Source organism: Maylandia zebra, linkage group LG18 (genome assembly GCF_041146795.1).
Source record: "Maylandia zebra isolate NMK-2024a linkage group LG18, Mzebra_GT3a, whole genome shotgun sequence".
NCBI lineage: Eukaryota > Metazoa > Chordata > Actinopteri > Cichliformes > Cichlidae > Maylandia > Maylandia zebra.
The window spans coordinates 37,824,595-37,849,470 of record NC_135184.1 but is presented as its reverse complement, the minus strand read 5'-3'; the positions used below and the strand labels follow the sequence as shown (position 1 = coordinate 37,849,470).

Below are 24,876 nucleotides of genomic sequence, written 5' to 3'. Positions count from 1 at the left end.
ACCAAGTCTGCCAGAGCTTATATTATATTTTTACATACTGTGGAGCCATTTTTGGGAGCATTTCAAGTTGCTATACATCAATACAACCATTAGAGCCAAAATTCTAATAATATGTCTGCATTAAGTGCATAGTAATTACATTTATTGCAAAAAAGTGCAATAAACTACAAAAAATTTAAAATCGTTTTTGTTTTTTTTAACATATATTTCTAGTTAGAGAAATTTAAGAGGCTTATCCCTCAAAACTGTAAATACAAAAAAGTTGCACAAAATAGTTTCCACAGGAAATTTATTTTAAGTGTCTTCATAGTTTTATTTTTGAAATACACCAATTTTTATATACTGCAGGAAAAACAAAAATAAATATTATGATGCAAATTTGCAAAAAAGCAGCATATGCATCAAAATAAACTATTTCCAGCAGTGCAATATGAGTCCTCAGCATCCCAGAAATGACACAGAAAGTCATAAAGTCAAAGATAACTTTTAAAAACACCAGTATAGGCTCATGAGGCCCTGATGGTAAAAAACTACATTTCTGCAAAATGACATCACTTCCGGTTTCGGGCAGGTCATGGCGGACATGTGATAGTTCACACTGACGTCTATTCCAATGTAGGAAGTGTTATGAACAGCTGATCAGATCGGCAAAGCGTGTTTCTGGAATATTATGTTTTTGTTCCTGCAAGAGCTTTTTATGCAGTTTTTGCAAAGCTTTATGTGGAAGGAAACTGTGACCGAGGACAAGCTGATGGCATCAGATGTAAGTACAATTCCTCCGGTTTCATATGCAAAACAAATTATTGCGCTAGCTTACGTGGTTGCAGTGCTACAAGGATTTAAAAGTAATTACGCAAAACGGAGCGTGCCCGCTCTGACCGGCTTTAAAGGGTTAAGGTTCATTTTGTAGTCCTGAGTTTATTCTATGTTAGCTTTTTGCACATTTAGGCTCCCCTTGTGTCTTTGTCCTCTGTGTCCTCTCTGTGTCTGTGTTTATGTGTGTTTGTGTGTCCTTGTCTCTTGTTTCCCTCTTCTCTTCCCATCCTTGTGTGTCATTCCACAGTTACATGTATGTGTGTTTACCTGGAGCAAAGCCTGCAGCCTGGATGGTTCCCAGTCTCTCAGATAGAAGAGACAGTCTCTAGGATGATGGGCATGCAGTCCAGACACCGTGCACTGGTCCACTGCACAGGTCTGATGGGAAACAAAAGAGAAAACGACAGCCATTTTTATTTTTCCCCTCAGTCTGCTCACGTAACACTGAAATTAATAAAAATTAAAAAACAAAAGGAAACTGTGACCCTTCACTAAACACTAATAGTGTTTTTAAAAGACAGGACATAAAAATGTGCAACTGAACTTCACACGTGTCATCATTTCGTCCACTTTCCCAGATGAAATACACGCAAAACTAAATTGTAATGAATGCATCAATGCTGGTTTCTGTTTACTGGAAAGATGTTGATGAACTTTTGCACCAAACACCAATGAATTGAACAAACACCGCAGCTGCCAACAGCTGTTTTGAATGTCTCATGTGAAACAGCCAAAAACAAGAAAACAAATCTGTGTGCTGCATTCGTGTCATCAGTGAATTTATGTCGGAGAGCCTTTTCCAAAGCTGCTGAGGTCAAAGGTTGCACCTTCAGAACAAGAAATGCTGTGGCCCAGATCAAACATGAGGATCAGTGCCTCGTCTGCAGCGTTATGAAGTGCTTACTTTTGTTTCAGTCACTCAAGATTTCACACAAAACAAATCAAAAACAGTGTTTTAATGATCACATGCTGCTCTCCTTTTTTAGGGATAAAAAATAAATCTAAGAGAAAATTGCCAAAGTTGTACACGTGTTTTCACTACCCACAGTCTGTGTGAAATAATCAGATGTGGACTGGTTCTTTTTCTACTTCACCTGAGGACTCAAAGTGCTCTATAGAACTGGCCTAATTCACCCACTTACACTCTAATGTGTACATCGGAGAGCAGCGGGGTTAGTACCTTGCAGAAGGGCACTTGCATGCAGACTGTTGCAGCCAGGGACTAAACCACCAGCCTGAGCATTAGTAGATGACTACTCCACACCTCTCTGTCACACATGTATCCTAGGTAGAGTATCACATGGCTCAAATGACTCCTTGGAAAATGACACCATGAAGAGGACTGTATGTGACAGACTTACAGTGTGGAAAGGGTTGTTGCAGCCACTGCAGAACTGGTAACGACACTGTGAGCAGCAGAAATGCATGCAGCCTCCTTTAGACAGCGCATACTGAAAGCGACAGTTAGGACAAGCTAGAAGGAGGGAGGAAGGAGAGGACACACAGGTAGCATTACATTCAAGAAAACCATTTTAGTCTGACGTACTTTCAACACCTTTCCTGACATAAATGAGTTAACTTTACTTATATATACTTGTTACACAGTTAATGTCATGGATCTCAGCACTCGATGACCTTGCTCTGTAAGTTTATATGGCTGAGCTGCTTTGGCTCCTAAACGCTTTCATTTTGTAATAATAGCACTTAAAGCTGATTGTGGAATATTCAGGAGGGAAGACTTTCACCAGCTGACTTGTTTCAGCAGTGGCATCATGTTACAGCATCACACTCAAATTCAGGGAGCTCTTTAGAATAACACAAAGGCAAACTGCATGTCTAGGTGTCATATACCTGTGGCAACAGACTGAGCACACCTGAATTCAAACAGAGGTGCGGCCCAATACCTTGGTTCATATACTGTAACCTTACTCGGTTACACAGCATGGACAGGAGGATAACAACGCATGCATAAATGTGCATGTTTGTGTACTTACACCACAGACCTGTCTGAAACATACATAGACATCATGAGACATAGTTTGCAGAGCAGCAACACAACACAGAGTGCATTATGGGCTGTTCATGGGGCGATCGTGGCTCAAGAGCTGGGAGTTTGCCTTGTAATCGGAAGGTTGCTGGTTCGAGCCCCGGCTTGGACAGTCTCGGTCGTTGTGTCTTTGGGCAAGACACTTCACCCGTTGCCTACTGGTGGTGGTCAGAGGGCCCGGTGGCGCCAGTGTCCGGCAGCCTCGCCTCTGTCAGTGCGCCCCAGGGTGGCTGTGGCTACAATGTAGCTGCCATCACCAGTGTGTGAATGTGTGCGTGAATGGGTGGATGACTGGATATGTAAAGCGCTTTGGGGTCCTTAGGGACTAGTAAAGCGCTATATAAATACAGGCCATTTACCATTTACCATAATGCTAAGACAGAGATATGCTCAGCTCTGTAAGTGTTTGGTTTCAGATTTGTACGTCCCACAGAAAGCTTCTCATGGTGGGTTTTTTTGGCCATGGATGAAACAAACTTCACGATGAGTGAAAACAAATGAATATCATATGAAACTGCATTTTATTTTTTCAATACAACATCCTATGACATCACAATGATGCGCCACCGTGACAGGCTCATGTCATCATATAGTAGTTATGATGCTTTAATGATAAAACGTTAAAGTTTGCTCTTGTTTTCCACTTTTATCAGAAAAATTACTGGCAGAAGCCAGGACTAAACACTGAAGTTCACACATGGCATCAATTTGAAAGACTTGAGCTGAGTGTGGTAGCAGGGTTTCGTTTGTGGCTGCACTGCAGCCAGCCCGGAAACACAAAAGATACAGCAAAAGAAGTGTTTGTGACCACCCCTGTGTTGTGTTGTGTTAACCAGCAGCACAAAGCTTGCCATAGTGGCGCTATCAACTACATGATGAGAGATGTTGGACCCACAGCATGTGCAGCCAGTCCAGGCATCGCTGTGAGGTGTGTCAAAGCTACGTAGAGCCATGGCAGTGACTGAGGGCAGAGTCAGGGCTGCGGGTCTCTCCCCTGCCCTCTGGGGAGGCCCAGACAGCAATGCTGAGCCTGCTGTTGCCCTCGTGGGGAGAGTTTGGGAACATCTGCTCCACAAGATCACCGCCGCCGGTTCAAGGGCTGTCAGATGGAGGCAAAGGATCACACGTTTGCCTACGCTTGGAGGCTCCGTGTCATGGCAGCCAGGTAGCTGCAGTCAAACCCTGGGAAGGAGGAAAAGGTGGCTGCTGGAGTTTGTCGTCAAGTACCAACTCATTGAGAAGACAGCAGAATGGGTCCTCGGCCATCGGCCAGGGAGCCTTGATGCAGCAGTGACTTTGGTGGACAACCAACTACTACGGTGGATGGAGGACCCTGGGTGGATACAGTCGTCGGTGGGGAATCTGCCTGTGCCGGCCCCGAGGAGAAGAATCCTCGGCTCTCCTCCAGCACCACCGACTGTTGCGCCCCACAGAAACTCCCTACTGACCTGTTCTCCTCTGCTTCCCCTCCTCAGGTCCTGGGAGCTACAGGCACTGGACCCATCTCACAGGAAGTCACACAGACGACAGGGCAGGAGTGCTGGTGCGGGCATCCACACGGAGTGCCCACTGATGGAGGTGGGACAGGTTTTCCGTGTCACTGGCCTCCCAGCACCTTCCCCTGGCCTGGGAGTGACGTACAACGTTCCAGTAAGGCACCAAAGGGCTGTACACCAGGCTATGGTGGACTCAGGCTGCATGCAGACCTTGGTCTACCAAACTCTGGTTTGACTCTGGGCGTTGTTGGAGAAAGAGTGGGTTTAGATCCCGTGTGTGCAGCCATAGTGCCCGTTGAAATTAGGTACAAGGGCAAAAAGCATGGAGTCAAACCTGCTGTTAGCTCATGCCTGAATCTTGGGAGGTGGGGGCTATGATTTCTGGCTTAGTTCAGTGGGTTCAGGGGTGGGAGGCTGGGTAATGTAGCTCCCATCCATCCATCCATTTTACACACCAAAGTGTTCCCAGGCCACCCGAGAGATATAATCTCTCCATTGTGTCCTGAGTTTGCCCTGGGGCCCCACTGAGACATGCCACGAGGAGTCATCCTTGTCAGATGCCACTACCACCTCGACTGCCTCAGCTCTGGCCAGTTGGTTAATTATGCCTCCCCTTTCCTTAAGATATGTAGTATGCAGTGGTCCCAGCATACTACATATCTTAACTAGGGGTGCAACGATACACAAACTTCACGGTTCGGTTCGGTTCGATACTTTGGTGTCATGGTTCGATATTTTTTTCAATACAAAAAAAAAATGTTCATGCCTTTTTAATTTGTAATTTATTAAAATTATAAATATATATTTTAACTCAAAAGTACAGTTTTTAAATTTAATGTTGCTGAAACAACAAAGTAATAAAAAAAATAAATCTAAGATCGAGAAATCACTCATCTTTGGAAAAGAGAGTTTATTACAGAGAAATGGCTCTTTCCAAAATAAAAGCTGTACTATACACTTCTTCTGGGCTATATTCTCAGCAGCATATTAAACATATCAGGTCCCCATAAGGAGAATCCTGTGCTAACGGCTGTCTAAATGACTCGGGTAAAGTTTGTAGCATGCGTGCTTGTTGTTTTTGTCTGCTTCCACTTGTCTTTGCACGAGGGTGATGTCGGAGTAAATGTGCAGTCATATTCGTTGTGTTCCCACTAGTGCTGTCAGCGTTAATCTGAAATGTCGTTAACGCCACAACACGGCAAATCTCCGTTAACGAGCTACCGCGGATCGCCCCGTGCGTGGGGCTGGACGGCCAACACGTTAACGAGCTAACTGCGCTAACGCACTAGTTCCCACCCATGTAATTGAGCATTGCATGGCACATCCAACATACTGTTTTACTTTTGACCTTCAGGGTCATACTTCACATGAAGACCAAATTAGTTCCAAACGCCAGATCTGAATGAGGGTGGGGGAGGTTCAGTTTGCTATGTTGCTACGAGCTTAGCTTCTGTCTTGCTAGCTTGCGCTGTGCTCAGTGGATCTGCGCTCGACAGTGCAGCCTAGGCGGATAAGTCGAACGCAGATCCACTGAGCTCTCAACACAGACAGCATCGTCAGAAGAAAAGTTGATAAAATAAATTAAACATTTTGTATTGTTCGATACATATGCGTACCGAACCGAAAGCACTGCATCGAACGGTTCAATATCGATACGAGTATCGTTGCACCCCTAATCTTGACCTCTTAAGTACCAACACCCCCAGATACGGGGGCAAAAGCGAGGAGATCGCATTTAGGGTTAGGCATGTATGCTTAAGAGGTTAAGGACAGTCCAGTCAGAGGACTGGAAGTGACAGCTGAAATAACTGGAAACACAAACGCAACAAGCTGACCGCCCCCGTGTTGTGTCGTGTCAGGTGAACCAGCAGCAAATTTTTAGAAAACTTGACCTCTGCCCTTAACCTTAAGGTTGAGGTAACCAGGATTGTCTTGCCTCATTTTCAAGTTATCACATTCACAAACTTGGCTGCCCATGCATCACAGGACTTTAGTGAAGAGGACTCCATGGGTTACGTTTACACAACTAATCAGAGTTTGTGTGTGTTCATATGTGTGTACTTACTGATGCCGTTGTCTCTGAGGTATCCAGCCAGGCCCTGTCTCTGATATTCTGGATCATTCTCTCTTTTCCAGGACTGGAACTGTTCACAGGACAGACCAGCATGCTGAGACTCCCACTGCACACAAACAATGTTTACCAATGAGTACAGAACAGAGCATATAAAAATGAATTACTATTGTAACAGTTACATAGAAAGATATTTATAATCACATAATATATCATTTTCTTTTAAATTAGAAACATTTATAATATTTATAAAGGCTTGGATTGCACACAAGCACAAGTCTACGAGGACTACTTCACAAAATAAAATATTAGCCCAGGGGTGTCAAACTTATGAGCCCCATCTAGCCCATAATATAATTATATATACATCCCACCACGTGTCACTTATTAACAGCCTGGAGGCAGGGGTGAGACTTTATTTTGATGGGCACACCGTGCTGCCCATTACATTCCTAGACAGACTGGGATCATACCATTAGGTGAAAGAAGGAAGGGGGGGAGTAAGTATAGTGGTACAGCCAGGGTCTTTGAATCAGACGTCGTGCATGAGATCACTCTGCAGCTTGTTGTCTCAGTAAATGATTTCAAATTCTCAGATGAGTCCACATTTCCATCTTTCACTCGCTGCTGCCACATCTCAAGTTTTCTGACAAGTGATGTGAGTTTATCTGCCAGATGTGGGAGCTGAGCGTTTGTGCCCTGCATCTGCACATTCAGTTCATTGAGTTTCAGGAACATGTCACTGAGGTATGCCCGTTTCATGAAAACGTTGTTACAGTTAAATCTGTTGGTAAGATCACTGCCCTCTTCATTCAAAAACATGCAGACCTCCTCTCGAAGTTCAAAGAGCGTGGACGGCACCGTCCCACGTAACAGCAGGTGGAACTCACTGTGATGCAGAGCTGTGGCCGGAGCCCGTTTCTTCACACAGTGAGGAGAAAATCCAGGCTTTCACAGGTCGTGTTTTGATGCAGTTGACTGTGGCGACGACATCACTCATTATGTCATTCAGCTCAGGACTCAGCTGTTTAGACACTAGTGCTTCGCGGTGTATCTTACAGTGCGTCCGCTGCACATTGGGGGAGACGTGTTCGATTAACACTTGCAGCCCTCCTGGCTTCCCAGCCACAGCCGTCTGTGCAGATCCCCACACAGTCCTCGATGTTTTTGAACAGTTTCTCTGCACTGGCTCTGGCAGGAACTTGTTTGCAGAAAAGCAATTCCTCCCTCAGCATCTTCATCAATGAATCTGACATACGTTATCAGCAAACAGTATTAATTCCTCCGTAACTGTGTGCGGTTTTTCACACAGTGCTCGGTAGGCAACTTTATAGGAGCTGAGCTGAGCATTGCCAGCACAGATGCAGCTTTAGTAAAGAGACACTGTTGAGCAGTTTTTGTCTGAAAAGGTCAGCTGACTTGTCTTTGTGCTCTGGATGTTTTGTCTCCAAGTGGCATCTTAGCTTGTTAGGCTTTTGTCATGGTCCTGGGTTGTGTGACCCAGTGTGTTATGCTTAACCTATTTTGATGTTTATTGTTTGCTTAGGTTCTTTAAGGTAGTCCAGCCCTTTTTGTAATTATGTCACCCTTGCATCACGTCTCCCTTGCCCTTCGTGTGTTTATGTCTGTGTGTCTTGTACTGTCAAGTTCATGCTGTCAGTTATGTCACCTCCCCCTGTACTACGTCTCCCCGGTTCATGTCTCATGTTTCCTGTTTTACTTTGAAGGCCTGCATTCACTGTCTGTGTATTCAGCTCACTCCTCCTGTCCTGTCGTTAAGTTCATGTGTGTCAGCTGCGTTCCCATGTGTGGCCACTTCCCCTGATCATCCCTCATGTGTATTTAGTCTCTGTGTTTCTTACAGTCTGTGTCGCGTCGTCTGTGTTATCTCCCCTACCCCTTGTCATAGTTTCCCAGCCTTAACTAGTCCTAGTTTGTACTTTGTTTAGCCATAGTTTTCCCAGTCTATGTTCAGGTTTTCCCTCAGTTGCTTTGCTGCCTTGTTCCTTAAGTTTTCGGCCCTAAATAAAGGCTCGCCTTCTGTTAAGTCCGGTTTTTGTGTCCTCACCTCTGTTTGCTCTTGGGTCCTCCACTCACTCCACACGGTCTGCCCCGGTGGCCTGTGACAGCTTTAAACTGTCACAAGCTTGCACTTTAAGACAGATGACACACTGCTGCCTCTCCTCATCACCCACCGCTGTGCAGGTGAAGCCAAAGGCGAGATATGCTTTATCATATTTTATAGTCTTTGGCTTGGAAGCAAATTTGATGATGCTTCAGCCCCGTCAAAACCCGTCCATTATGCTAGCAAGGCCCAAGCATTCTTTTTTCTTTCTTTATTCATACCAGCCCCCCCCCCCCCCCCCCCCCATATCGCACACTGTTATTATGTTTTCCCCACTATGAGGGGGAAATGTAATGATTCCTTCAGTTTCGTATTTTTGGACTATTTAGGACATAACTTTAATGTTAAGGTTCTTAAAAGAGTTGTGAAGAGCAGATGTGCTTGGAATGTCATATTTTTATGGCTTAACAAATGGATAAGACTGCAGCTCTGCAGAAAAAGTGAAACCAAACATAAAGTGGTAAGAAAACAAGAATACACAAAGAGAAACTTACAGGCTTTTTACAGTGAGCACAGAAACTGTTTCGACATTGAAAACAGGTGACCTTCAACTGGTCTCCATCATAGATGAATCCATATGAGCACTGAGGAGAACAAACACGAGAAGGGAAAGGAGAGGACAAGATAGAAATTTCATTGTACAATAACACTATAATGCAATCATAGTCCATGAAAATGACTTCTTGTATTCGGTTGAGTTGTTTAAGTAAAAAGGTGTTTTTAATTAAATCATTTCAATGGATCTTGAAAGCTCCATGACACAGAGTGCACAGACTCTCATGTAGTTACCAAGCACTCTGCAAGCAAGAACACAGGGTAAGATTAATTCATTCATTACAGCCTTTTCAAAATAAATTGCTGAACTAATAACTGGCAATGAGTCAGTCATATTGTTGAGGAAGAATTTTGTCCCACTCTTTGCAGAATTGTTTTAATTCAGCCACATTGGGGTGTGTGAGCATTTTTAAAGGTTATGCCAAATAGGAACATTTTTCTTCATTTGTAGATACTGACCCTGTGCACGAGAAAATGCTAACTTCCTGGTTTGAGACCGGATGTGGGGTTGTATATTTCCGGTAGCTTTACTTTGCGGTCAATCGCTACTGCGAAGATATCCTCCAAAACCATGTCCAAAACTCGAAAACGGAAAGATCGCGTTAAGTTACAAAGAGCAGAGGTGGGAACACTCACCGCTGTTGTGTTATACAAAATCTAATGATCAGTTTTGATGTTTAAAGCGTTTAGATCGATCAGTTGTTTACATCACTCAACACAAGCAGAACTGCATCACTGCAGCAGAAGACACATCGTCCACATTCAGAAGCACATCTCTGTATCGTGACTGGTCTCATGATTTAAACAGGCAAATGTTCAGCATTCAAACTACAGGTGAAGAATAGTCAAACCAGATGTTTCCCCCATAATGTCGAGATCAGCTAGTCAAGTACACACCTACACAGCATATTAACAAACCGTGAAAAAAGCCACACAAAAAATGAATGATTGCTGGTAACGGTTTCTATACATTAGTATGTACGAAGGGTATGTTGTGACTTGCCTTCAAAATTACAGTGGTCCCTCGCTATAACGCGGTTCACCTTTCACCTCGCTGTTTCGCAGATTTTTTAGTGCAAGTTTGCACGTTTTTTTTTACGTCACATTGTGTCCTGCGTCCTGATCGCTGCAGACGATCTCCTCCGTGACGTCTCTCCTGTACAGTACAGAATCGCTGCATCGATCGCTAGCAGTGTGACTCTGAAGTGCAGTGCTTTATGTCCACGATGTCCACCAAACGTTTTGCACCGTCAAAAAATAAAATCGGCTACTTGATTTCACCTATCCTGGTTATTTTTAGAACATAACACCCGCGATAAACGAGGGACAGCTGAGAAATATAACATTTGAATCCCTTTTCTCTTTTGCTCTGAGGCGCGGGGAAAAAATATCAACAAGTCGATGAACATCATTTACAGATATATTGGGTAAATGCCCGAGACATCTATAGAAATGTAAATCGCCGCTTGATTCATTCATTTGCTAAACTTGTTTTGGACCGTAAACCAGGCGCGAATAGGACACCGGAAACAAAGCTCCCCACAGGAGTTTCCGCACCGGAAGTAGCATATGCTAACGTGCACATAGTCCATTGGCTCTCATTATGGTTTACTGGAGTCCCAGTGCCTCTGAAATGGTTCTGTACCCTGTTCCAGACTGACAGACATCAGTGACTTTGTTTCTCACCTGCTTTCCTTCTCATTTTTAACCCTGTCATGTCTAGTACAGCAGTGAAATTGGGGAAGAGGTAAATATTTTTCCCAGCACTGGAGTTACATATAGAACCTTCTCCCTGTGAGCCATTGTGATGGGAGTGTTGGGGTCTGTTTTGCATCTGTGTCACGGACTCTGAAGTTAGTGTTCATCCTCCAGCTTCACTGTGTTTATGTCATGCTAAAATAGCTGTGTCGCTAGTGATCACGTAGCACATCATCATGTACCAGCTAGCCAAACTTCAGTAACCCTACAAACGTCACTGCTGTTTAGTTTTCTGTCTTCATTTATGTTGGAAGTGATAACAGAGCTGTACGTTTGAATTTGTTTCTGAACTCCCTCAGTCAGGACATGCTATATTGTATTTAGATGGAAGCTAGCGAGCTAACTTCCTGCTAACTTCTAACTCTGTCAAATGTCATAAATTCCGTTTTCATGGATGCCTGGATGTTAAACTCAATTGTTACACCTGGTAGAGCAGAACGCTGATCATTTTATTAAAGATGAAAGAATTTAGACAATTTTTCAACTCTCAGTGATGCCACAGTGATCATTTGACCTATGAACCTGCAGCAGAGTTTGGGCCCAGGCACGGCTAATGACGTCAGACTTAAAGACTATAGCTTCCATCTGGGAAAAGTGAGCTCTTCACTGGTCACCAATTCAATTTCAAAGTTTGCAAAACTACTTACTGCACTATTGTTTCATATAAAGAAAATTGAATCTTTAACACATGTGAAGCATCAATAATCCAAAAACGTGTACTCAAACTTGCATCACTTTTAAATAGAAATTAAGTAATTACATTAAGTAATTTGTTCATTGAGATTTTGTTGCAAATATTGATCCTGTACTCACGTGACAGCACCAGAGAAATTTGGGGTCCTTGATTAAAGCCTGCTCTGTCAGCTTCTTGTGAAAAAGCTCGTAGACTTCTGGCTCTAGACACTCTCGCAGCTGTGAAGACCAAGTTTTAGAACGTTAACTTCACAGAATGTACATGTAAAGACTGATTTACCTGTCACGACTAGTCCTGTTCTTCCTGTAAAAATATTTGTACAGAGTAGAAGATCTCTGGAAGATCTTCACCAAGTATGGTGTCGGTCACTCTTTCCCAGGTTTTACTCATACTGCAAACAATGCGTTGTATGTTTGTCACTCTTAAATATGAACACCTTTAATAAAATAACACAAGTAAAGACAAAATGCCGTTTCTAAGTGACGTGTTTCTTATTAAGAGGAAAAAAATCCAGACATACGGCGGTGGGTGAAAAAACTCTTGCCCCCTAATAACTGGTTGAGGCAAAAACTGCAATCAGGAGTTTCAAATAAGTTGTTAGGATGCCTGGGTCGTTGTCCCAGGGTTTTTGAGTTTATTATATTATTTATTATTTCTAGTCTTGCTTTCTTTGAGTTCTGTCTTATGGTTTATGTCTGTCTTCTCTAGTTGCTCTGTCTCCCCTGTCAGCTGTATCCCCTTGTCTAGTTGGCGTCTCTGTGTATCCTTAGTTGCTATATCCCCGTGTCCAGTCAGTGTCTGTGTCTGCCCTGGTCCCACGTCTCTGTTCCCTCTGTTGCAGTGCGTGCGAGTCTGTGTCTTTAGTTCAGTTTGTGTCATGTTTCCTGTTTTATTTTGAAGGTCCTTGTCTGAGGTTAATGTATCTGGTTTTGCTTCCCCTTGTCTCGTTAGGCCTGATTTGCCCCAGCTGTGTTTCCCTCCTGTTATTCATTCCCAGATTGCTCCCTCTGTGTATTTAAGCCCTGTGTTTCTCGGTGTCTGTGTCGCGATTTACCGTTTATTTTGCTGTGTGTTCTGTCAGTCCTCTGGTTTAAGTTTAGTTTGATTTTTTCCAGTTATGTTATATTTTGAGTTTTACATTAAAGCTGTTTTGAGTTCACGACTGTCTCCGGAGTCTGCACCTTGGGTCCTATTCCTGTCTGAACACAGCCACACATAACATAACTGGCATGAGTCGTTAACAGCGCTGTGGAGGAATTTCGGCCCACTTGTCTTTGCAAAATTGTTGTAATTCAGCCAAACTGGAAGGTTTTTGAGATTGAACCTTTTTAAGGTCGTGCCATGGCATCGCAATCATGTTCAGATCAGAACAGTGACTCCAAAGTCTTCATTTTGTTTTTCTTCAGCGACTCTGAGGTGGACTTGCTGGTGTGTTTCGGATCATTGTCCTGCTGCAGAACAGAAGTGCACTTCAGCTTGAGGTCATGAACAGATGGCTGGACATTTTCCTCCAGGATGTTTTGCTAGACAGCAGAGTTCATGGTTCCATTTACCACAACAAGTCTTCAGGTCCTGAGGCAGCCCCAGACCATCACACTACCACCACCATATTTTACTGTTGGTGTAATGTTCCTTTTCTGAAATGCTGTGCTACTTTCACTCCAGATGAAATGGCACATCACACTTTCCAAAAAGTTAAAGTTTTGTCTTGTCAGTCCGGAGAATATTCATCAATCATCAAGATGTTTTCTGGCAAAACTGAGACGAGCCTTTATGTTCCTATTGAGTCAGTCCTGGTGTAACTTTGGTCAGCCGGCCACTCCTGGAAAGGTTCACCACTGTTCCATGTTTTCACCATTTCTATGTTTTTATACTTATTTTTTATACAAGAGATATCAATTACTTATGTTCTCATTTGTTCCTGAATTTCCTTGGATCACAGCAGGATGTCTGGTCCTGTTTAAGTCTTATTTAAGAGATTTCTTAAAGTGGTTTTAATTTTTAATCACTTTTTTCCACACAGGGCCACAATAATAATAATAATTATTATTATTATTATCATAACAATAATACTAACACCCTCATTTTGTGTTTACTTGTGTCATCTTTGTCTAATATTTAAATTTGTATGATGATCTGAAATATTTCAGTGTGACAAACATACAAAAAATAGGACCTCAGGAATGAGGCAAACACCTTCTCACACCACTGTGAATAAAAACTGGTGCTGACAGTCACAATCACAGGTATTAATATAATATTAATACTTCATTTCACCCTTTGTCTCCAGTAATAGAAATATAAAGATTCCAGACCTCAACACTGATTGTAACGCACTAACTCTAACACAGGTGTTCCACAGACTGACCTGGACATGCACTGCATTAGGACATAATGATATGACCAAAATGAAAGTGATTACTACCCCTCTCTTACAATATTACTCTCATGAATGTAAAAAAATCGGAATAAAAATTAAAGTTCTGTATAATTAGTAAGCCTAGAAAAACAATATTGCAATAACTAAAGATACATGTCGTGTACATGTTCAGGTTTTTGATATTTTATGGGCAGAACTATAATCGATGACATAAATAATAATCTGAGAAAGGAATGAAAATATGTTTTACTGTTAAACAGGAGAAAAAACATAATCAGTCCCTCCAAAACTTGCAGGAAACAGCATTTTGAAACTGCTGCTCAGCAGCCTGTAATTCATTTTCAACCCAAACAGCAAAGTTAGATGTTGTTTGTCAACTGAATTTTCTGGCAACCAAACGTTTGTGTACAAGAATGTTGGTACATTAACCTCTTGTATATTTTGTACATTGTCCAAAATATTGGATTGGAAATAAACTCAAAGAAGTAGAGACACTAAATCGTACCCTGCTCAGCTAACAGCTAACAGAGTGAAGCCAATGTTCTGCTCATTAATATAACATCAAGACATTTAATCCATTTTAGAAAAGCTCTGCAGAGAAACAACAACTGAGCAAAGAAAAAACAAAAAAATGCAGTTCATTGTTTTACTGAACTGTAAGTGATGGCAGGCTTTATAGTTGTGGTTGACAAGATGACAATGTAGCAGTCAGAGAGAGGAGAGACATTCTCATTCCTTTCCCGGTTTATTTGCTTCCTACCTGGATGTCCAGGGTGGAGAAGTAGCTGTTGAGGTGTTCGGGGTCATTGATGTCAGGCTCCCAACAGACTGGACACACCATGTCTCTGATGTGTTTGTCCCTTACAGCGATGGTAAAGTGCTGCTGAAAACAACCACAGCACACAGAGCACTGACACGACGTGAGAGACTGCATCTGAGAAGGGGAGGTGGGAGGAAGTAGAAAATCAAGAAATGGAAATCATTCAGAAAATTATTTAGTGACTCAAAAGCATCTGTCAAGTAACCCTAACTTTGCTGTGAGGGAAAACCGAGAGGCAGATGGGACATTCTTTGGCGAGCACTCGCTTGATAAATTCCCTGTCGTGGGACTCTTGCACTGCCTGCACCACATCTTCTAGGGAATAGGGGGCGCTGTGCTCCAGAAGAAGCGACAGTGCCAGCTCACAGCGACCCCAGCTGGGTAGATCGTAGACTGCTAGAAGCCACCGACATACACGCTGAAAAAACAATAAAATCATGTTAAAATAGACTTCACATTTTCTACCAGTAATGCCAAACATGGTGTCTTTGTAAAGTACTGTGTAACAGTTGCAAGTCACTCCTCATTTCTGTGAAGAGAAGCCTGAAGGCCTGAAGGCTTCTCTTCACTGGCTTCCTGTTAAATCTGGAGTCTTAAATAACTAATCCCCAAAAGTGGATTTTGTTCATCTGGACGTAGCGTTTTCAGTGGGAGAAATAATTTGTTACTCATCCAAATGACTTCTTCAGTCTCAGCTGACTGATCCAGCTAAATCCAGTGGAGTGGTTTGGTTTAAACTAGATTAAAGCCAACAATGGTCTTAAAAAATTCTATATTTTAAAATAAAATGATCTCCTCCTTGAATCGCTACCTTATCGTGGTGGAGGGGTTTGTGTGTCCCAGGGATCCCAGGGGCTATGTTGTCTGGGGGCTTTTGCCCCCTGGTAGGGTCTCCCATGGCAAATTGGTCCTGGGTGAGGGACCAGACAAAGAGCGATTCAGAAGACCCTTATGAAAAGAATATCGAGGGAACAGTTTAACCTGCCCGGGATAGGGTTACCGGGGCCCCGCCCTGGAGCCAGGCCCGGGGAGGGTGCCCGAGGGCGAGCGTCTGGTGGCCGGGCCTTAGTCCATGGGGCCCGGCCGGGCACAGCCCGAAGAGGAGACATGGGCCCATCCTCCCGCAGGCCCACCACCCGCAGGAGGCGCGCCATAGGGGTCGGGTGCATTGTGTGCCGGGTGGCGGCCAGGAGCGGAGGCCCTGGCGGACTGACCCCCGGCTGCCAAGACTGGCAATAGGGACATGGAATGTCACCTCTCTGGTGGGGAAGGAGCCTGAGTTAGTGCGTGAGGTTGAGAGGTACCGGCTAGATATAGTCGGGCTCACCTCTACGCATGGCTTGGGCTCTGGAACCAGTCCCCTAGAGAGGGGCTGGACTCTGTCTCAGTCTGGAGTTGCCCCTGGTGAGAGGTGGCGGGCTGGGGTGGGTATTCTAATATCTCCTCGGCTTGCTGCCGGTACGTTGGGGTTTTTCCCGGTGGACGAGAGGGTTTGTTCCCTGCACCTTAGGGTCGGGGAACGGGTCCTGACTGTCATCTGCGCTTATGCTCCGAGTTCGGAGTACCCAGCCTTCTTAGAGTCCCTGGGGGGGGGGGGGGGGGGGGGGTGCTGGATGGAGGGTGCTCCACCTGGAGACTCTGTTGTCCTGCTGGGAGACTTCAATGCTCACGTGGGTAACGACAGCGAGACCTGGAGGGGCGTGATTGGGAGGAACGGCCTCCCTGATCTGAACCCGAGCGGTGCTTTGTTATTGGACTTCTGTGCTAATCACAGTTTGGCCATAACGAACACCCTGTTCGAACATAAGAGTGTCCATAAGTGCACGTGGCACCAGGACGCTCTAGGCCGTAGGTCGATGATCGATTTTGTAATCGTATCACCAGACCTGCGACCATATGTTCTGGACACTCGGGTAAAGAGAGGGGCTGAGCTGTCAACTGATCACCACCTGGTGGTGAGTTGGATCAGGTGGCGGGGGAGGACGCTGGACAGACCTGGTGCACCTAAACGCGTAGTGAGGGTGTGCTGGGAACGTCTAGCAGAGGCCCCAGTCCGCGAGATCTTCAACGCACACCTCCGGCAGAGCTTCAACAGCATTCCGAGGGAGACTGGGGACATTGAGTCCGAATGGACCATGTTCAGCGTCTCCATTGCCGAAGCTGCTGCATTGAGCTGCGGCCGCAAGGTGGTTGGTGCCTGCCGTGGTGGTAATCCCCGAACCAAATGGTGGACACCAGAGGTGAAGGGAGCCACCAGGCTGAAGAAGGAGTCCTATCGGGCTTGGTTAGCCTGTGGGACTCCGGAGGCAGCCGACAGGTATCGACAGGCCAAGCGGAATGCGGCTCGGGCAGTGGCTGAAGCAAAAACTCGGGTGTGGGAGGAGTTCGGAGAGGCCATGGAAAAAGACTTTCGGACTGCCTCGAAGAGATTCTGGCAAACCGTCAGGCGTCTCAGGAGGGGAAAGCGGTGCTCTACCTGCACTGTGTATAGTGCTGGCGGAGCGCTGCTGACGTCGACTGAGAAAATTGTCAGGCGGTGGAAGGAATACTTCGAGGACCTCCTTAATCCCACTGACACGTCTTCCGAAGAGGAAGCAGAGTCTGGGGATGAGGGGAATGACCCGCCAATTTCCGGGGGCGAGGTCACTGAGGCAGTTAAACAACTCCTTGGTGGCAGAGCCCCTGGTGTTGTTGAGGTCCGCCCCGAGTTCCTGAAAGCTCTGGATGTTGTAGGGATGTTGTGGTTGGCACGCCTCTACAGTATTGCGTGGAGATCAGGGGTGGTACCTCTGGATTGGCAGACCGGGGTGGTGGTTCCCATCTTTAAGAAAGGTGACCGGAGGGTGTGTTCCAACTATAGGGGGGCACACACCTCAGCCTCCCTGGGAAAGTTTGTGCCAGGGTGCTGGAAAGGAGAGTCCGTCCGTTAGTCGAACCTCAGATACAGGAAGAACAATGCAGTTTTTGTCCTGGTCGCGGAACACTGGACCAGCTCTTTATCCTCTCAAGGATACTTGAGGGTGCATGGGAGTTTGCCCAACCAGTCTACATGTGTTTTGTGGACTTGGAGAAGGCATTCGACCGTGTCCCTCGGGGTGTCCTGTGTGAGGTGTTGCGGGAGTATGGGGTGTCTGGCCCATTGCTACGGGCCATTCGATCCCTATACAACCGTTACAAGAGCTTGGTTTGCATTGCCGGCAATAAGTCGGACTCGTTCCCGGTGGGTGATGGGCTCCGCCAGGGCTGCCCTTTGTCTCCGGTTCTGTTCATAATTTTTATGGACAGGATTTCTAGGCGCAGCCAAGTGGCGGAGGGCTTTCGCTTTGGTGGCCTCAGAATCTCATCTCTGATTTTTGCGGATGATGTGGTTCTGTTGGCTTCATCGGGTGAGGGCCTCCAGCTCGCACTGGAACGGTTCGCAGCCGAGTGTGAAGCAGCGGGAATGAGGATCAGCGCCTCCAAATCTGAGGCCATGGTTCTCAGCCGGAAAAGGGTGGAGTGCCCACTCCGGGTCGGGGATGAGTTTCTGCCCCAAGCGGAGGAGTTCAAGTATCTCGGGGTCTTGTTCGCGAGTGATGGGAGAAGGGAGCCGGAGATCGACAGATGGATTGGGGCTGCAGCTGCAGTAATGCGGACGCTGCACGGGTCCGTCGTGGTGAAGAGGGAGCTGAGTGTAAAAGCGAAGCTCTCAATTTACCGGTCGATCTACGTCCCTACCCTCACCTATGGCCACGAGCTGTGGGTAGTGACCGAAAGAACGAGATCGTGGATACAAGCGGCAGAAATGAGCTTCCTCCGAAGGGTGGCTGGCCTCTCCCTTAGAGATAGGGTGAGAAGTTCGGCCATCCGGGAGGGGCTCAGAGTAGAGCAGCTGCTGCTCCACATCGAAAGGAGCCAGCTGAGGTGGTTCGGGCATCTGGGTGAGGTGTTCCAGGCATGTCCCACCGGGAGGAGCTTGTGAATCATGATTCACGAGTCAGTAAAGTGATTCTCAAGTATTGAACGATTCGTTCATGATTCGCACGTCACTATTTGAGAGTGAGAGTGACACACCGAGAGCCGGTCTGCAGATGTCTGTGAGCACACAGAGCAGAGATCTGAGCGAGAGGGGCTGTTATTGTGTGTGTGTGGATAATAGCAAACACAGAAATTAATTTTGTTCACTCGAATCGACTTTTCTGCACTGAAAATCATTTTCTCCTCAAAATACAACATTTGCACTTGCATTTTTTTTATACATGCACTCACAATAGAGACACAAAAATAACGCTGTAGAGTTTTTCCTTCCCACTGTCACCAAGCACTACTCATAGAGGGTTTTCTCTGTATTACTGTAGGGTCTTTGGCTAACAATATAAAGCACCTTGAGGCAAATGTTGTTGTGATTTGGAGCTATATAAATGAAAGTGAACTGAACTGGACCTTAACACTGAAAATGGTCAAGAACAAGGACAGGACTGAAAATGAGCGAAATAACAGCAATGTCCAAAGAAAACCTTTAAATGGCCTTCAGAAAGACAATGACCACTTTAAAAAATGCCAAGAAATCCCGACTCCTTGGAAGCAAAATATAAAGAAATGAGGATGACCCATTTGAAAAAAAACCTACAAATTCCAAAATAAAAATCCCCGGTGTGGCCATAAACTAAAGATCTGGGCTTTAAACTGGCCCCAGCGTAAACCAGTGAGTGACATCACACGGCTGTGGTTTTACCTGCTTGTCAGGATGGTGGATATCGACAGGAGGCTCAGGTTTCTCACTCCAGATGCGTTTGTGGAAGGGCTCCAGAAGTGGTCGTTGTAGCAACGCCAAGGCTCCTCTTACCTCACCACCACTCTGCCGTAAAACCTCATGACAGTGACTTTCATCACTAAAGCCGAGTGCACACAGCTCCTTTACCTGATAGGATAGAATGAAGAAATATAATTGAATGTCTACACAGAGGGTGGAGTCATGAAATATCAGGGAACAATGCTAAACGTTTGACCAAACATCACCTTGGCGAGTCGGTCTCTCAGAGCTTGTCTGGCAGCTCTCTCTGTGTCACCCCCTGCTGTAAGCCAGGCTTGTTTAGCTTCTGCTCTGGAAAGCTGGATCACACTTTCTGTTTCTGCAAGATCTACCACTTTGCCAGCCTCCTTGGTGAGATCCTGTGTTATGTTATTCTGTGTAGCAGGACAGTTTCACTTTTAGAAAACACAGAACTATAGTCAGAGTGATTTGTCAGGTTTAACAGGAGGTTACTGACTTTGTCTTCAGTTGAGGTCTTATCTGAAAATGACTGAAAGGACGATGTCGCCACCAACATCCTGATCTGGTCTAAAAGCAGGGGAAGTTCAGTCTTTAACCACTTGCAGGGCAGGATGTTGCTGTCCCCAGCTACCCTCATGCTTGTGTATACTTCCTCTGGACTCACTCCTTTCTTCTCCCCATGCTGACACAGACATGAAGATCAAACGAACTTGTGTTAAGACTAGAGATGGACCGATCCGATATTACGTATCGGTATCGGTCCGATACTGACGTCAATTACTGGATCGGATATCGGAGAAAAATAAAAAAGTGTAATCCGATCCATTAAATATCAAAAAAGCACCTCACAAAACTTGCGACATGGCGTAACTCGGCTCATAACCGTAGCACATCGCAGCAGAACGGGTCACGTGATAGAGCGGCTGTGTGTATTTGCAGCCTCGCTAGCAATCCGGCATTTCATCTCCGAGGAAGTGATCCCAGAGAGAAGTAAAGCAAGTGTGTAAGTTCATCTCTGAGTGTTTGTAAAGCATTCCAGCGTTAAGTTTAACAACCTATGGAGCGACTGCCTCTTCTCTCTCCTGCTGCTACTTCAATCGAAACTGATCAATGATCAGCTGATCGGCTTTTCTGTCGCGAGTCCGTCTCTCTTGTTTGTTTATTGTTCACTTTGCGCCAGAAAGAGGAAACCAGCGGCTGAACAACAGCAGCACGTTTTAGCTTGATCAGCTGTTGTTAGAATTTATTTATTATTACTTTCTACTCGAGGATCTTTTTCTACAGCTGACGCTGGTAACTGTGCAGGGGCGGATCTAGCAAAGTTTAGCCAGGGGGGCCGATAGGGCATGAACAGGGAAAAGGGGGCACAAAGACATACTTTTCTTTCTTATTCTCATTTAAAATGTCGAGCTTTTAATAAATAATTATCCGAATCTTACACCCAAAGTTTTAATCTGATGTAAAATGTATAGAAGTCTATTACTGTATATAGTAACTATTAAGTCTAATATACCCTAGTAAGCTATAGTACTTTTTCCTTTGGAAAGATACCATCTGTGCAGTTCTGTTGAAGAAAGATGTTGAATCTATTTAATTGTTCTTGAAAAATAATTGATTTCTGTGTATTTTTTTTTTAAACTGCATCAAATTATAGTTGTTTACGCCAATTAAGCATTATGAGGTGGGGGGTGGTTCCCTATTTTTTTTTTTTTTTTTTGCTGGGAGTTTGCAACCCTATTAGTTAGGTTGCTTAATATTTCTGCTAAGTACTCTTCAAAATACCAGAATAGGGAGGATGGAGCAGGTTTAAGTTTATTAGATTGATCAGTTTTGCTGAACTATGAAATATTTTGGGTGCAGTGTATTTTTTACATACAGGTTTAACAGAATAGCTTTAGTGTGTTTTTTTTTTAACTTGAGTATGAACTTATACAAAAAGCAGCAAGATATTAAAAAAACAGTTTTATTGATTAAAAAATACACTATATCGGATTCATATCGATATCGGCAGATATCCAAATTTATGATATCGGTATCGGTATCGGACATAAAAAAGGTGGTATCGTGCCATCTCTAGTTAAGACATGAAAAGAATTCTGTATGCAGATATAATGACAGTACGGTGACTTGCTCTGATTAGTTGAATCAGCTTTAGCCCCTCCTCCTTTATCAAATTCTGCCTCCAGGAGTCCAGATCTTCAGGAGCAGGTTCCTTCGGTTTGATCGGCAGAGCAGGGACACGTCTAACAGGAGAGGGAGGGCGGAGCTTCACTGGCAGCGGTGCAGGCTCTGGGCGAGCCAGGTCACACATCTCACACACCATAGCCGGAGAGTAGTTCAGATATGTGCAGAACTGACACACCCACTGGAGCAGAGTTACAGGAAGAGAGTCACTAACCACGGTGAACCATACTTGCCAACCTTGAGACCTCAGAATTAGGGAGACATTGGGGAGGGGGGCGTATATATATATATAAAAAACATGAATTTTACAGTGTTTATTTAACGGAGAAAATAACTTAAATAAGTTAAAAATAATTTTAAGTTATCTTAAGTGACTTATATATCATGTTTAACCTGAGTAGACCGCGGGGGGTCTGAAAACGATGTGCTGGGAGTTCGCTGTTCTCTCCGGCTCAGATATTTGAAGTTTACTCAGCTACATTCTCGCCTGAAAATATGTTAAAAGTTTATTTTACGACCCAGAAAGAGTAACAAGAGTAATATTGAAACTAAGTCGCTGCCGCCATTGTTGGAAATCGGAATTGGAATTGGCTGGACCGCACTATGAAATCTGGGATATGGTTTTTTAATTTTGTTGTCCCGGTGGAAAATCGGGAGGAATGGTGGCTTGGGGAAATTTTTGGGAGGGGCACTGATATTCAGGATTCTCCCAGAAAAATCGGGAGGGTTGGCATGTATGCGGTGAACAGCCACAGCATTAAACGGCTGATGAAGAGTTATGATCAGGAACGATAATCATATCTAACTCACACTATTAAAGCCTCAAAATTACAACCGTAAACCTGACAGTGATCACTCACCTCTGTACATGTAAATTATTGTACTGTAGTGTAGGTCTCGGTACAGGCATAAAATGTGGGGCCTGCCTGGAAGCCCCACTATGGGGCCTGGGTGGGGCCCCTGTAGGGAAGCTCCTGTCTACAGTATGAGCATGTGGCACTTCATACTGGCATACTGGGGTGGCTGTAGCTCAGGAGGTACAGCAGGTCATCTACTGATCGCAAGGTTGGTGGTTTGATATTTGATGAATAAATTGGAGTCCTCATCATGTCATGTGATTTTCTGGCTTTCTTTCTATTATTGTAGGGTCTTGGCCAACATAAAGAGCCTCTAGGCAACTGCTGTTGTGATTTGGCACTATAAAAAAATGAATCCTTAAACAGATGTGACTTAAACCACTGCAGCGCAGTACCTTTAATAATTACAGCATGCTCTAATCGCTGTAATGAAATGTTATTAGCAACAGATAGCTAGCAGGATGAGCGCAGAAATGTGACCACACTCACACACCTAACCTGACTGTCAGGGTCACCGGGCATCCCCAATACTGGTGCTGGAGGTCTGGGTGGGGTTATGGGTGGGTGCGACGGGGTCACTGGAGGTCGCGTCGCCAAACGAGGTCGTTCACAAACCTCACACAGAATACTACTGGCTGCATTCACCATAGTGCAGCTCTTACACTGCCACTCTAAAAAAACAGCGACAAACGTTATTACTCAAACTGAGCTTTACAACAAAATTCTTACAGAAGCCTTTGTGAGAATTACTCTGTTACAAAGGAAAAAAATGATCACGACAAATAATGGAGGTTTTTAATACACACTAAACATAAACAGATCTACATGTAGATCTTATGTGTAGTTTTTATGAATATTTTATGTTCTTTATGAATACTAACTAAGATAATGACAACATAGTATAATAATAATAATGGCGTTTTCCTGCTTCAACAAGTCGTAGATTACTTGTTTATGTTCTGCCCGACAACTCGGATCAGAACTGCCAGCAGGGAGGCTGCAGAGCGCACCCTGGTGGACAAAAACTATGTTATAATAACACTGGTAACATGGTTGAAGGAGGTTTCCTCTATGCAGTTACTAATATATTGACTATTGGCCGGGCTATGGTTCAAACCAAGAAGCTCCATGTCATTTGGAAACAGTGCAGCACTGTGCCAGCCATCAGTTTCTATGTTGAGGAAAAAAACCCAGAAAAATAAAAGATAACAACATGCTATTGCTAGAGCCTGAGATACACCAAAGGATAACAGACCGATGATAGTAGCAGGCTGACATTCCTCTTCTTTAGAGCCGAGGGGTTCCAAGCGAGGCTGCTCACACTCGTCACAGAGCACATCCTGGATAGAGTTGACTTTAGTGCAGTGAAGGCAACGCCAGGTGGAAGAACTTGAAAAGTAAAAAGATCTAGTTTAAGATGAAAAAAGTTAAACCAGCAATAGTCGTATATATGTATGTGTATGTATATATATATATATATATATATATATATATATATATATATATATATATATATATATATATATATATATATATATATATATATTAGTCGAGATGAAATATTATTTTACATCCATAATCCTTATTATTGCTGTTGCATCATTTATGATTTATCATTATTGTCATTTCATGGACACATTTATTGAAACTGGTGAGGTTATAGTAAAGTCTGTATTTCAGGTGTTAGCATAAGCATATAATAATCTTTCATTGCAGGGGCAACTGTAATCATGTTATACACATATTGCATAATTAAAGGGTTGAAGCTCGGTCAAGTTAATTAATGGTTTGAAGCTACGGGCAGCGCAATGTCTGGCCGATCAGTGGAGCAAAGTTCAGCTATTGAAAGGTTGCCTACATGTTTACAGTATAATTTACTACATATTGCCTGTGTGCATTCAGCAGGCTGCACTGGAGTTTGCCTGGTCACAGATGACGTAGAGGGGGGTCGTGCACTTAGATTAACGACACAGACACATAGCCTGTCTGGGTAAACTGACTGCAAGGGTTGTTTAAGTCTGGACAAGTAGAATAAGTCTGGACAAGTAGAATAACAGCATCTGGAGGAACTGAAAGAGGAACTGTTCTGTTTTAGTGACGCGAGGTACTGGTCATCATAAGTATAAATCACCTCCACAGGACAAGACTCAGCAGTCCATCTGCATCTTAAGGATAAAGGACACTCTTTCGAGGATGCCAATGTTCACATTTTGGACAGAGAGGACAGATGGTTTGAAAGAGGAGTGAAAGAAGCCATCTATGTCCACTGTGAGCGACCATCTGTGAACAGAGGCGGGGGTTTACGACACCAACTCTCTGC

General features: G+C 44.3%; 1 protein-coding gene across 4 annotated transcripts in view; it reads right to left on the bottom strand.

Annotated features, from left to right (window-relative positions):
• Positions 1–24,876, bottom strand: part of rnf31 (ring finger protein 31) — a 71,981-nt gene that overhangs the window by 8,927 nt on the left and 38,178 nt on the right. For 3 of the 4 annotated variants that reach the window (XR_013094023.1, XM_076876388.1, XM_004572945.3), the window contains exons 8-20: positions 23,812–23,945; positions 23,055–23,227; positions 21,647–21,880; positions 20,012–20,197; positions 19,761–19,928; positions 19,477–19,662; positions 14,974–15,180; positions 14,703–14,876; positions 11,682–11,780; positions 9,050–9,139; positions 6,425–6,539; positions 2,178–2,290; positions 1,084–1,194 (exon numbers count right to left, since the gene is read on the bottom strand). Coding sequence is in view for 3 of the 4 variants with exons in the window: in XM_076876388.1 (XP_076732503.1) it covers positions 1,084–1,194; positions 2,178–2,290; positions 6,425–6,539; positions 9,050–9,139; positions 11,682–11,780; positions 14,703–14,876; positions 14,974–15,180; positions 19,477–19,662; positions 19,761–19,928; positions 20,012–20,197; positions 21,647–21,880; positions 23,055–23,227; positions 23,812–23,945 (1,990 nt within the window). In the remaining variant the exon portion in view is untranslated. The remainder of the gene's footprint in view (positions 1–1,083; positions 1,195–2,177; positions 2,291–6,424; positions 6,540–9,049; positions 9,140–11,681; positions 11,781–14,702; positions 14,877–14,973; positions 15,181–19,476; positions 19,663–19,760; positions 19,929–20,011; positions 20,198–21,646; positions 21,881–23,054; positions 23,228–23,811; positions 23,946–24,876) is intronic. The other variant, XM_076876389.1, reaches the window with a different exon arrangement.